Below are 13,774 nucleotides of genomic sequence, written 5' to 3' on the forward strand. Positions count from 1 at the left end.
TATCATTATTTGTAGAGATACCAGCCTCTGGTCTAGCCATTCATTTGAGAACAGAAGGTCTTGTAACAGCGGTCTGTAATGACATTGAGCTGAAGAGGGATAGACAGTGTATAGTATGTTACTAAATCTAAGCTACTGAATTTGCATTTTGTTTTGGTAATGAATTTAAAAAATTTACTCCCTTTTGAATCAATAAATAAAACTTACTTATGAATGCAGTATTTCTATTGAGTATTAATATTTTTATAAAAATTTGTCATATCTGGATAAATGAGCTCCAAATTATTGTTTAAAATTTGCAAACATATTCATTCAATTTGATGATGAAGTTTTTCCCTTTTCTTCAAAGCAGATTTTGTCACTCTCATGATAGAGAGTGTTTGTTCTGTGCTCTGACTGCTCTGGATGGGTCATGTGGATGCCAACAATCTTTCTCATAGACCCCACTACCACAAATGACAGAAGGGCCAACTGATTCATATGTACACTACAGAAAACTAGGAAATATGTTATGGATATGACTGTTTGTTTTACTAATCTTTAATCTCTGTAATAATACAGAATTAAAATAGTGCCTTTAAAGTTCATTCCACACTAATTTGGAGATTCAGTGTGAAAATATAGCCTATATATATATATATATATATATATATATATATATATATATATGGGTTTTGTAATATGTTTCAATCCTGTTGTTTGTGTTTCCTATTCATGAGGAGATAATTATGCTAATCCTCTTTGAATGGCACCTTTTTCACATGGACATGTATGAGTTTGGTTACACCATAAGGTATATGCTGAAAGTTATTCAGCTGCATTTAAAGAGCATGTGAGACACACCGAACACCTGTTATTTGTTTGTACATTAGACATGGATCAGGTTTTTTACCTCAGCCTTGAACTTCCATTAGCTAATTGATTATCTTTAATAGTCCTGACCTGCTTGAGTTTTGCCTATAAACATCCATTTTACCAAGAAGTTTTCAGGCTCCTATATTTATGTTCAGTTATTTCACTTTAATAGCCTGGAAAAGGACCTGCACATTGCCATTAAAGTAAAATGACTCAACCTAAGCATAGGAGCTTGATAATTTTAGATGAAAATTGCAGATGGCACTTAGAGGCTTTTGCATCTGAACTCTTCATATATATATATATATATATATATATATATATATATATATATATATATATATATATATATATATATAGTAAGCATTGCCAACAACAATGAAAATGGGCCTTCTCTGAATATATATTATTAGTGATAAGTCAAATGTATTTCTCATATAGCTTCCTCAGAGTAAAAGAAAGACAGAAAGAAATAATAAATTAGTTTGTATCTTCCAGTTATGATGTCATGTCTAACAATGCGTTTTAAATCATGCAGTTTGATTTAATTAAAAAACATACTTTTTTAGGGTAGCTTTTATGTGATTCATGTGATTACTTTGTTTGTTATTATATTGGCTTTTTATTTTTATTAGTTTTTTACTGCCTGTACTGTAATGTGTCTTTTATTTTCATATTTTAATGTAAAGTGCTTTAAGATGCTACATTTAAAGGTGCTATATAAAATAAAGTTTATTAAAAGTTTAGTTTAATAGTATATTTTCTTTGTAATTGTGAATTTATTATTTGTAAATATAAATGTAAATATATATATATATATATATATATATATATATATATATATATATATATATATATATATATATATATATATTGTTGTTATTTTAGTATTTCTTAGTTTATTTCACAATTATTATTTTATTATAATTTTACTCAGGGGTTGAAGTAGTTTCCATATGAATCAAAGAATTCATCAATTGTTATTATTATTTGGTACACAATTATTATGTATTAATCTTTTTATCCCTCCCCTTCCAAACACACACACACACACACACACAGATTGTGGCAGTTGGTGAACTCTATTCTCTCCTGTGTAAAGAAGACTGTTTAATATGCGGCTCTATGAAAATGAGGCCTGGAATACCAGGGGTCTCACAAACACACACCACCCCTTTTCTTAGCTCTGTAATGAAAGATCAGCCCCAGGACTATTTTTAAGCAGGATTAATGTGGTATTTAATTATCAGGGCTGCAGTGGTTGGTGTCTACATATAATACATTTTATGCACAACAGGGTGGCATAAAAGCAATATCAACTTCACAAACACATCAAAATAATAGAATAAAATTACATTTTAGGAAAGGACTTAGCCTGATTACATTTAGCTGAGTCATTTTGTGAGATCAATCGGTTATATTTGTGCATGTGCAGGCTCAGCAGAGAGAGATTGTTTCTGTGTGATGTATAATTTTGTACAGTAAGGTGGCAGAATGAACTAGGCAATCAAACCCCATTGATGATGCTGGATTCCCTCAAATATGTCTGTTTTAGGCAGTTTACTAAAAATAGTTCATGTAGGTATGGCACCAAGAATGTATGCATTTTCTTGTTCACAGCAGAGTGTGTGTGTGTGTGTGTGTGTTTGTGATCGGGTACTAAGAATGTAGGCTAAGGGGTTGAGGGTGGAGTTTGTGGTGGGTGTTTGTTTGCTTGCGTGTGTTCTGGGGGTGGGGGTCTGCACTGAACTGTAAATCCCCAATGGGTAGAGATTAGTCTCTGTCTCCAGCTTCTCACTTTCTCCCTCTGTGGGGACCGTGTGGGACAGGAACAGATCATACCATGAAAACTTGTGGGGATAAAATTAACAGCACCCAGAAGTTAGCAGATTTCATTCAAGAGAAGGTGGGTGAAACTTTAGTTGTGTGTTTGAATGTCTGAATAACAGTGGAAATATTTTATTCTCTCTCTCTCTCTCTCTCTCTCTCTCTCTCTCTCTCTCTCTCTCTCTCTCTCTCTCTCTCTCTCTCTCTCTCTCTCTCTCTCATAACATCCCTAGTAATCTCTAGTAAAATACAGTATAATTTTACAATCCTGTTCCACAAGTACATTAATTACAATAACTGGATAATAACTAGGTACTAAACCCTGAACCTAACTCCATCCATGTATTGTATAATACTCAATACTTCCTAGTTAAGTACACTTTAAGTACACGTAAGTGCACGTACTGCACAAGAAATGTTACAAGAAATGCACACCTGCACATCCCACATTCTATATCAGGGGTGTCCTTTTCCTGGATGGCCACTGCCCTGGAGAATGTCCTAAAACCTTAACTAAACACCCCTGAATCAGCTACTCAAAGTCTTCAGGATTAATAGAAACTTGCACAGAACTGTGTTGGAGCTGGTTGCAGGTAAAATCTGCAGGATGTTGGTTCTCCAGGAGCAGTAATAGACACACTGTTCTATATGAATGCACATGGTTACAGTGTTACTTGGCAACTGTAAACATCCTAATCAACTATGTTATGCTATTTAATGTAATTAATGGAAATTAATGTAATTATGTAATCTTGGAATTAGATGCCATAAATTGTCACTGTTTTTAAAATAACCAAATCGTTTTAAACCTATGGTTGGTATAAATTGTTGATAAATTGTTGATATTGATGTTGTTTGTTTATGAAACGGAGGATATTGTTTAAATGTCTTTTGTTGTTGAGTATATGCTTGGTGATCATATTTGTAATTATGCGCTGTTAATATGCTGCCATTTTGGCCAGGTCTCTCTTGAAAAAGAGGTTTAAAATCTCAATGAGATCATCTGGTTAAATAAAGGTTAAATAAATAAAAAAATAAAATAAAAGTAATAACTATAACATTAATTGCTTGAATGTTATTAATTTTTTCATTTTTAATAATGTAATCATTAGAAATTAATATTACTATTAGAAAATAATATTATATAGGAATTAATTTATTAATTGAATCTGTTTTCCAGAATATATATTTATATAATAATGTAAAAAAAAAAAAAAAAAAAAAGGTAAAGGGGGTTCTAGGCAATCCACATGCCCCACCTGTGGTAAAATTTGTGTAATACATGGTAAAGTACAGTATAAGTGGTTGATTAGGGTTGTACATTAAAGTACATTTGCCTTTAAATCTTGTGTAAAATAAATTTGTTTTGTTTGTAGCATCACCTATTGCTGAATGTTTTGTATTAACATGAGAGGTCAGCTTTTAAAGCATCAAAGAAAAACATTTAAAGCATCAACGTTCCCATTCAGTGAGATCATTTTTTCTCTTGGTTTATGCAGGTCCATCTGATACAGTATCTGTATGTTTAGATTGATCGTAGTTTTAATAATGTTTAGCAAACTGTCTATTAATCTTTAGCCATATTTATATGCGAATTCTCTAGTTTAGAAGAGGTTTATGATGTGTCTTTGTAAGGGCCAGTTTGAGTAGACCATCAGAGTGAGGACAATTTTGTGGACATTTTGGCCAGACCTCACTTGGTTTTAGGGGTCAGGTTATAATTGGGTAAAGGTTAGGTCTTGGGTGAGGCACTTAGTTCTGATGGGTAGGTTTAGGGTAAGGGGCTAGAGATTGTATTGTGTCAACATATGTCCTCAGAAATAGCTATACAGAGTTTTTGTGTGTGTGTGTGTGTGTGTGTGTGTGTGTGTGTGTGTGTGTGTGTGTGTGTGTGTGTGTGTGTGTGTGTGTGTGTGTGCCCCATGAACTTAACAGTGAATTAATGTTTGAAAGCATTGACACCAATTAATAAAACAGGATGAGCTCTTTGAACTTTGACTCTAAACACAATATCAGACACAGATCATGTTATTGACATTATTCCGTTAAACCATCCTTATCTTTCTGATTACCTAAACACAATTATGTATGTGTGTAAGCCCCAATGGTCAGACTTTAGTTTGGGGGACCAAATGTCACCATTAACTATGACTTTTGCCTCAATAAACTCACATACATACATACATACATACAGTACAGACCAAAAGTTTGGACACACCTTCTCATTCAAAGGGTTTTCTTTATTTTCATGACTATGAAAATTGTAGAGTCACACTGAAGGCATCAAGGGCTATTTGACCAAGAAGGAGAGTGATGAGGTGCAGCGTCAGATGACCTGGCCTCCACAGTCACCGGACCTGAACCCAATCGAGATGGTTTAGGGGTGAGCTGGACCGCAGACAGAAGGCAAAAGGGCCAACAAGTGCTATGCATCTCTCGGGGAACTCCTTCAGGACTGTTGGAAGACCATTTCAGGTGACTACCTCTTGAAGCTCATCAAGAGAATGCCAAGAGTGTGCAAAGCAGCAATCAAAGCAAAAGAAGAACCTAGAATATGACATATTTTCAGTTGTTTCACACTTTTTTGTTATGTATATAATTCCATCTATAATTCCACATGTGTTAATTCATAGTTTTGATGCCTTCAGTGTGAATCTACAATTTCCATAGTCATGAAAATAAAGAAAACTCTTTGAGAAGGTGTGTCCAAACTTTTGGTCTGTACTGTATGTAATAAAACAACTTTTCACCCACTTTATGGACATAATCTGACATGTATTAATATGTTTTGTCACTGATTGTGGGTGGTATTTTACTTGAGAAAGAATGCAAATGACTCTCCTATTCTTAACACCCCATCCAACTTTCTCTAGCATTTCTGGATAAACAGGTCTTTGCCAGAAACTCAGTTGCTATCAGCTCTGAAAGTTCTGTTCAGTTGTTAGAGATCACTAAAGAACTAAATGAAATGTTTATAATGCCCTAGTAACAGAGGCGGTCAGATGCTGCTTTTGTTCTGTGTAAATGAAAGCATCAGGGCCACCTTCTTCATTGAACACATGTTTCTGTATTCTTAAATTCATATTAAACAACATTAATGGTTAAAATTATTTCTACAGTTTTAAGAAAAACATTATATATCACGCATTTCATGGTACAGGATTTTTGGCACTTAAGACACAGCTAGTTTCGCAATCCCTAATATTTATTTTCTAACTTATTTAATAGATGAAATCAAGTAATGCCCCTCTGCTTATAGTTCTTAGATTAAACAATGGATAAATTCCTCAATAATGAAAATCATCATGTTATGAGTTCAAAGATGGCAGATAATATTTGTTTTGAATCATTTATTGGTTGTGGAAATGTTTTAGAATCAGAATGTTAAAAGGAACTCTAATTTCCTGTTTCTCCTTTGTAATATGTTCAGTATGACCCAGAGAATTCAGGCTTCATCAGTACTGAGCGTTTCCGAGACCTGCTTGCGGCTCATGGATCAGAACTGGACCCCCACAAGCTGGAGGTTCTTCTTGCCCTGGCTGATGGAAATGCTGATGGAAAGATCTGCTACCAGGATTTTGTTAACCTGGTGAGTTCTGAAGATGAACTTGAGGTGAGGTTTGTAGAACTCCTGACCCTGAACTAAAAGCCAAAACATGGAATGTTCCATTCCACTTGCATGGGAATGCCTTCAAATCTGTGGGAATATCTGAATGCCACCCATCCTCAATCTGACACCCTCTTCTGCCCTTTTCCCTGTTTCTTTCTCACTCTCTCTCAGTCTTTCTTTCGCACATACAGCAACTCTTCAAAGAGTCTCATTGTTCACCACAGTGGCTGGAGAATAGAGCTATAGTACCATAAAGCAATGCAGGGAAACTTTGAATCAGATTCTGTGTTTTGATTGGCTGTAGCAGGTCATGTGAAAGTGGGACAGAGAGGAATGAGGAGCATGCAATTTGGGTCTCTACACTTCTTTTGTTCCCATACAGCTCTCATTCATTGTCCACTATAACAATGTGAGAACAGAGATACAGGGGAAAGACAAATTGTAATAACTAGTGGTGGATGACATTTTTATTTTAAGAGATGGAAAAAACATTAGAAATGAGATGCAAGAGTGAGACTGGGAGGTATGGAAAATTCTATATATGTGCATTAATAGCCGTGTTTTCACTATTATGTTCACTGTGATGGAAAGCAATTAAAGTGTGGCAGCACCATTCCATTATTTTCTGATAATTCTTCCTTTTCTTCAGCCTTACAGTCATTCAGCTGGCTGTATGGTGCTCCAGTAGTAGAGAGCATGATTTGTGTGTGTACTCTCTAAATACCATATTGTTCCTTGTGCGGTTTCCATGGAAACAGCCAACACAAAAATCTTCAACAAATTATTATGCCACAGAAAAGTGCATCCCAGGGAGCACTTAATGTCTGTTTGTTTTTGTGGAGAAGTGAATATCAGTTGTGTGTATAAAGAGTTAAGGCACACAGACTGTTACTGTTCATGTGAGATATTTTAAGAAAGCTGATGTGTAACAGTAGAAGGAAATTAATAGTGGTTGTTTGTGAGGTTGAATTCTAAAACATTTTCTTTCACATTATGATAAATATATGGTGATGTTTCCATCTTCAGTGAGTTAAACAAGTATTCACTAACAAAAAAAGTCTGGTGACACTTTTCATTTGGTTATTGTTAAAAATATAGATTGGGTATCATGAATAAAAAAAAAATAAAAACAAACAAAAAATTGACAGCATTCAGTCTTTATTAATGCATTTTTAACATTTCCAGATTTATACATTAACAACAGTTAATGTATTACAACTTTAATTATCAATGACCAACAGCATATGGATAAATTAAAATTACCCTATATTGACAAATGTTTATTAATTGATAATGATAATGAAAGCATTAACAAATGTACCTTTTTTAGACAAACCGTGGTATTCTTTTAAAGTATACAGGAATATCATGTAAATACCTTCTAATTATTAATTATTATATAGTATATATGAAACTGACTGAGCTAGATGACGACATCACTGAATCTATGATGAACTGACACTTTACTATTGTCCTTTTGCATTATCAACACACCCTTTTTCAGTTATGCTGACCATCTGGTGCACATGTAGTGCACAAGTAACATTTATTATTATCACACCTGAAAACAATAGTGCTGCTTACATTTTTTGAGGAAACCATGATGAATTTTGATGATTCTTTGATGAACTGAAAATTTCAAAAGAACAGAATTTAAGCTGAAAGACTGTCACCTTTGATCAGTTTAATGAATCCTAACTGAATTAAAGAATTATAAAAAAAAAAAAAAAAACTCTGATCCTTAATTTTTTAATTATAATCTATATCAACCCTGGCCAATGTGTGTACTTATTTTGTTTTGTGTGTCCGTGTGTATATCTATATCAAACGAAACATAAGTTGAAACAGCTTGCACGTGGTTGTGTGTACATATTCCTCTACAAAATATCATTTGAGGTGAGCTGTTATCCAGACGGGGGGCTGCATTCGTTATTTTCTGGCTTTAGTTTTACACAAAGTAAAACTAAATTCTTTACTGTTTTTAACAGAGTAAATAGTTTTTATATAGCTTTACTGTGTGAATTGTGAAAATACAAGCTTTGTAGGTCAGCTTAGTCATGTTTTAACATTTAACATTTTTATTTCATTTGGTCCCAATGTGATGGCAAAGGCGACGTCTTTAGGGGCTTTCCAGCTAAATTTCTTCATCCTTCTCAGGGCCTCTTCCACAACTTACATAATGTATGACCTGTATTCCTGATCAGGAGCCTGGCATGGGATAAGAGAACATTCCAGGTTTTTGAGGAGGGCTTTTTGCCTCAGCAGTGAAAAGCTTGTTTGAACAGCATTGTCTTATACGCACAAACACACACACATGCAATAACTTACACACTGTTTGTTGCACTGCTGCTCTGAGACTTGGAGATGATTGTGGAATCTTTAATCGGTTGCTAAGTGACAACAGTGGCATTCTGTCTCGGGTGGGGGGGGGTGATATGGGATGTGTGATAGAGTGACAGAAAGACATTTCATAGACCAATAACATCAGGCATATTTCCCAAAAAACCTGGGTGGTGAATTAGTATAGTCAGAGGTTCGGAATAAGAACAAACATCCATATATATTATTAAGGATCACAGTAAATGCTCTCACAGCTAAATATAAAAGTATGTGCCTGCCTGTATATAAAAACCTGATTGACTCTGTAACTGTTACCTGATCATTTGCATATTTACAAGAAAAGTGCCGATAAACATGACTGTTCAGTTTGTGTCATGTTTTTATTTATTTTATTTTTTCAGATGAGCAACAAGCGCTCAAACAGTTTCCGTCGAGCGATCCTGCAGGGGAGTCGGCAACTCAGGAATTCTGCACTGAGAGAGGAAGTGGGTTTGGGTCTGTCTCGGAGACTTGTGCGTCATGTTGCCTATGAGACTTTGGCGAGAGAGGTGGACCGCAAGTGGTACTTTGACAGTTACACCTACTGTCCACCACCATGGCTTATGCTGGCCATCACTATAGCAGAGGTAAGTATAAACTTTACTACTGAAGTTTATTAAAAGAAAAAATATATATATTTTCTACTGACTCTATAAAACTGAAAAAAAAAAAAACTCCAAACATACAGTAACAGCAGATATGTTTCCACTTTATAATAGGTGACTTTAAGTAGGCTACTTATGTTAAAAAATAGTGTTGCGTACTTATTGTGTCTGTGTTGGATTGTAAAGCACTTTTGCTATTGAGGTTGGATAAGGGTAAGGTTAGAGACAGGTTTGGTTTAAAGGTGGTTTAAAGGGTATGGGTTGTCACTGTAATTACACATGTGTACACAGTAATTAAGTATATTTGTAAAACAATGTAAAAACACAACCGAGACTGTATCAAATGATTGCTTAACATGTTAGTACATGTAGTTTAAAACATGTAATACTGTATAAAGTGGGTCCATTACTGCTGTTCTAAATAGATTAGTCACTAGAGAGCACACTATAGTCTCCTTTAAAATGAATGAACAAATAATGAATTTGAGAGTCACTGAATTGAAAGTCTTCCTCCAGTTCTACCAGAAATGCAAGTAAAATGTAAATATTTATACCAGGCCCCACTTTTCAGTAGGAGTTATTATGAATCAAAGCTCAACAGATTCTAGTAAGCTGCCTTGAGGCCTACATGTACAGCTGCTGAAGCTGCAGATTGTGGAGAAAACTGAGGGAGTACCCAAAGAGAAATACACAGGAGAGCATGCAAGCTAAAAATTAAAAGGCCTTCCAGCTAAACCAAGACCTGAACGGGTGTGAGAACAAATGTTTAATTACAATAATTATATTTAATTAATTGTAAACATTTTTCTTACCATCTCCATAGTACTAATCGCTTTAATACATAATATAAAAAACAGCAAATTGGAGTGATTCTTGAAGAATCATGTGACACAGAATTACAACTTGATAGCATATTAAAGTAGTAAAATGTTTTAAATAGATTTTTTATTGATTTAAATTGTATTAGTTCACAGTGTTACAGTATTTGCTGTATTTCTGATCAAATACATGTAGCCTTGGAGAGCATAAGGGACTATTTTCAACAATATTGAAAACGCTTACCATTTAGAACAGCCATTGTGTGAAGGGTGCCCTTAAAATGCTTCCTATGTAGGTGGCCCACTATGATTTGAAGGACAGCAAAAGTGTCACATTAGTAACAGGCACTTACTTTCCACATTGTTCTCAGGTTGTTGTCTTTATGTATTACGGATTCCAACTTAACCGCTGGGTTCTCCAAGTGTCATCACCATACTTCCTGAAGGGCCCATTGCCATACCACCCACAGCTCAGAACTCAGGCCTGGCGCTACCTTAGCTACGTCTTCATGCACGCAGGGTAAGTTACACACTAGTTATATTATTACAAAATAACTCATATATTAATTTAATTCTATTAATGCATTAATATAAAATATTTGATTTTGAATTATTTTAATGTTAAATGAAGATTAGCTTAAACGTCCTTTAAAGAAAAATAGTCCATTACAATCATCCTGGCAGCAATATTAAAATATTAATTTCTATACAAGATTTGACTTGAAATCCTTGTTACTTTTGTACTAGCTAGCTAACATACAGTAATCACGAGATCTCTTATGATCTCTTACCCACCGTTAAACGTGCCCAGAACATGGTAGATGTTGAATGTATTGTACTGTAAGTTACCATAAACACCACCTAAAACATTTCACCTTATTGAAACTGAAAAAAAGCAGAATTTTCTCAAGCAAAACTTAAACTACTTAGTACATTTTTTAGTTAATGCTTTTGAGATTCTGTAACATTTGGTATGAAAAGAGAAAGAGATATCTAAGTGATATGAGATAAAAATTATGGTGTATTACAGTTTAATTGTCATTACACAAAAAATGTTGACAGCTCAATGCTACAGTTGACAAATCTGAATACAGAGAGCTGTAAATAAGCAGGAATAAAAACCTTTCTCAGGTGCATATGGCATTCATGGTACTTTAATACATTCCCCTTTTCCCTTTTGTAATTTAAAGACATATTTGTATATCAAATCATGCAAGAATATTGCAGCCTCAAAATGTGGCTCACTGCTGCTAATTCATGCCATTTTTAGATACTGCTTTGATTAGCTGTTTCTTTTCTGGCATTTTAAAATGCTTACACCCTCAATGCAACCTTTTTTAGTCACAAAAAAAAATGCTATTACACCACATTTCAAAAAGCTTTTTTCTGACGTAAAGGACTGAAGGCCTATGTCCCAGGTTGATAGAGGGCTTGAGCCCTTGTGATGTGCCTGATGTACTGTGATCTGTGGGTTTTAATGTTTTATATTACACTTATCTACAGAGTAATCTCCCCATTAACCCAAGCTAGTGATCCGCTCTGTCTGCCTCACCAACAGAATCCAAATAGGAGAACACGCAGACACAGGCTTTTCAAAATTCACTCTCTAACTTGGTTTCATCAGTTGCAGTGGGTAGGACATGACTCATTCTGAGATGGTGTCACAGAATTGCAGCATTAAACACCACATGATATTATCCACATGATCTCAGATGGCCAGCAGTTGTGTCAAACATCATTTTGTTTGGAACAGAATGTTCTATTTGCATTGCCCACTAACCTTTTTAATTTGCACTTCTAAATCACCCTTCACATGATTCTGCTTGTAATCTGATGGGTAAAGGCCATTTTAAAGGTCAATGCAAGAATAAAACTGGTACTTTCTGTACGTGCAATTTTTTTGGTATTATACTGTCCTTGAGAGTTTTGAGATTATTTTGATATTTTACCAAACAAAAGATTGCTGGTACAATTTTTATTCCACAACATGCTAATGCTATTACTTAAAAAATAATAAAAAAGGACTCAGGAGATGATGGAGAGCTGGACAGGACCAACAAAGACAGAAACTAAGGAGAGCTTTCTTGGGGTTAGAACCATGTCCATGAGCGCTGAGATGTGTGCTGGAGATTTGGAAAACCACCTCCTTAGCCTCTTCCTTTGGGCCAAGGTTTGAGAAAGTGAAGCGGCCAGCAAGCATGAGAGGGCAGCAGCTGCTGGGCTTGTGTCTGTGGCGACTGGCGGGTTTGCTTGAGCTGAGGCTGGCAGGCTTGACAACGGAGCAGCCGGCGGACTTGATTTTCAAAGCGGCCGATGGACTCTATTTCTGAGCAGCCAGTGGGCTTGAGACCTGAGCAGCCAGTGATCCTGGGCTGATGACTAGGGAGGAGCTTAGGAGAACTTGGGGAAATGCGGGTGGAACAGACTTATTGAAACAGTATGTGGAGGGAGCTTGCTTGTGGTGAGTTGGAGCGTCCACGTTCTTCTGGATGGGAGGAGGGTGATGATTCTCTACATCGACTAGAAACTTGGAACCATTTAAATCAAGAGCGTAGTCATAATATCTAAATAAATTAATCATCTTTTAGTCCCATTCAGAGTCACGCATTAATCTTGGAATCACTCCAACTCACCAGATGTAACACGCTCAGAAACTCCTCCACATACTGCTCCAAAGGCTGTCCCTCCTGCTGGATATCCAGGAGAAAATCCTCAGCCCAGTTAACATTGCTCAGTTCAGTCATCTTATGGTCCTGTATTATGTCAAAGGTTGCCACGGGAAAGAAGCTCAAAAGGAGGCAGATATCAAATAAACAGTCTTTAATAAATCCACTTGGGAGAAATGGAGAAAACAACGGCGACAGGACAAACAAACTGATGAAAGGCAGGGCTATAAATATTAAACCAAACGAAGGACTAACGAGTAAATTCACAAGACTCAGGTGAACAAAATGACAAAAAAATACCGGAAACTAGGTCACAGGGGAAAAGGCCAACTGAAATCACAATGAAAACTAGAACACAAACCAAACATAACCCTGACAAAGACACAGTGTTGCCATTTACTTTCCCAGCTAACAAAAATAGTTCTAAACAAAGCCACAGCAAAATTATTTGTCACATGTCTTTATTAAAGTACAGTACAATATGTACATACAGTATCATTTGTATGTGATTGTATGTATACATACGATTTTCATGAAAAATGTGTGCAATGTGTTCCTGCTTTATCAGATACAATCTTCCCTCATATTTCAGTCTTTTCATGGCAGTGATTTAATTATCTTTTATTCTGGAAACTGTTGGTTTTGTTGAAGCAGAGATCAGTTTCAGATGGCTGTGGCCATTCATAATTCAAGATAATTCGTGCAGATTGTCCTGATAAGCAATTGAGTTACTTTTATATGCTGTTTCTGGGGACATGAACTGTCTTTTTGTTGTGAAAAAGTGCTTGTACTGAATATTGGCTAATATATTCAGAGATGTTCATGTTCAGTTCAGATATTTTATTAAAGGCTCTTCCATTTCATTTCTTTGTTTCTTTTGTCTGTCAGACTGATATCTTCATCAGCATCATGAATAAGCTGTTTGTCAGTGACTCTTTCTTTTAGCTCTGTATGATCATCGTACACCATGTCTTAAGTTATATGCCCCAGTTATCTGAAGCTTAGTGAATTTCA

General features: G+C 35.4%; 1 protein-coding gene across 4 annotated transcripts in view; it reads left to right on the top strand.

Moving 5' to 3' along the window:
* Positions 1-13,774, top strand: part of LOC132161299 (rhomboid-related protein 3-like) — an 83,692-nt gene that overhangs the window by 52,972 nt on the left and 16,946 nt on the right. For 2 of the 4 annotated variants that reach the window (XM_059571257.1, XM_059571259.1), the window contains 3 exons: positions 6,113-6,295; positions 9,034-9,258; positions 10,466-10,614. In XM_059571257.1, the coding sequence (XP_059427240.1) occupies positions 6,113-6,295; positions 9,034-9,258; positions 10,466-10,614 (557 nt within the window). Of the gene's footprint in view, positions 1-2,610; positions 2,762-6,112; positions 6,296-9,033; positions 9,259-10,465; positions 10,615-13,774 lie in introns of those variants that run through there. The other 2 variants (XM_059571260.1, XM_059571258.1) reach the window with 2 other exon arrangements.

Source organism: Carassius carassius, chromosome 17 (genome assembly GCF_963082965.1).
Source record: "Carassius carassius chromosome 17, fCarCar2.1, whole genome shotgun sequence".
Taxonomy (NCBI): domain Eukaryota; kingdom Metazoa; phylum Chordata; class Actinopteri; order Cypriniformes; family Cyprinidae; genus Carassius; species Carassius carassius.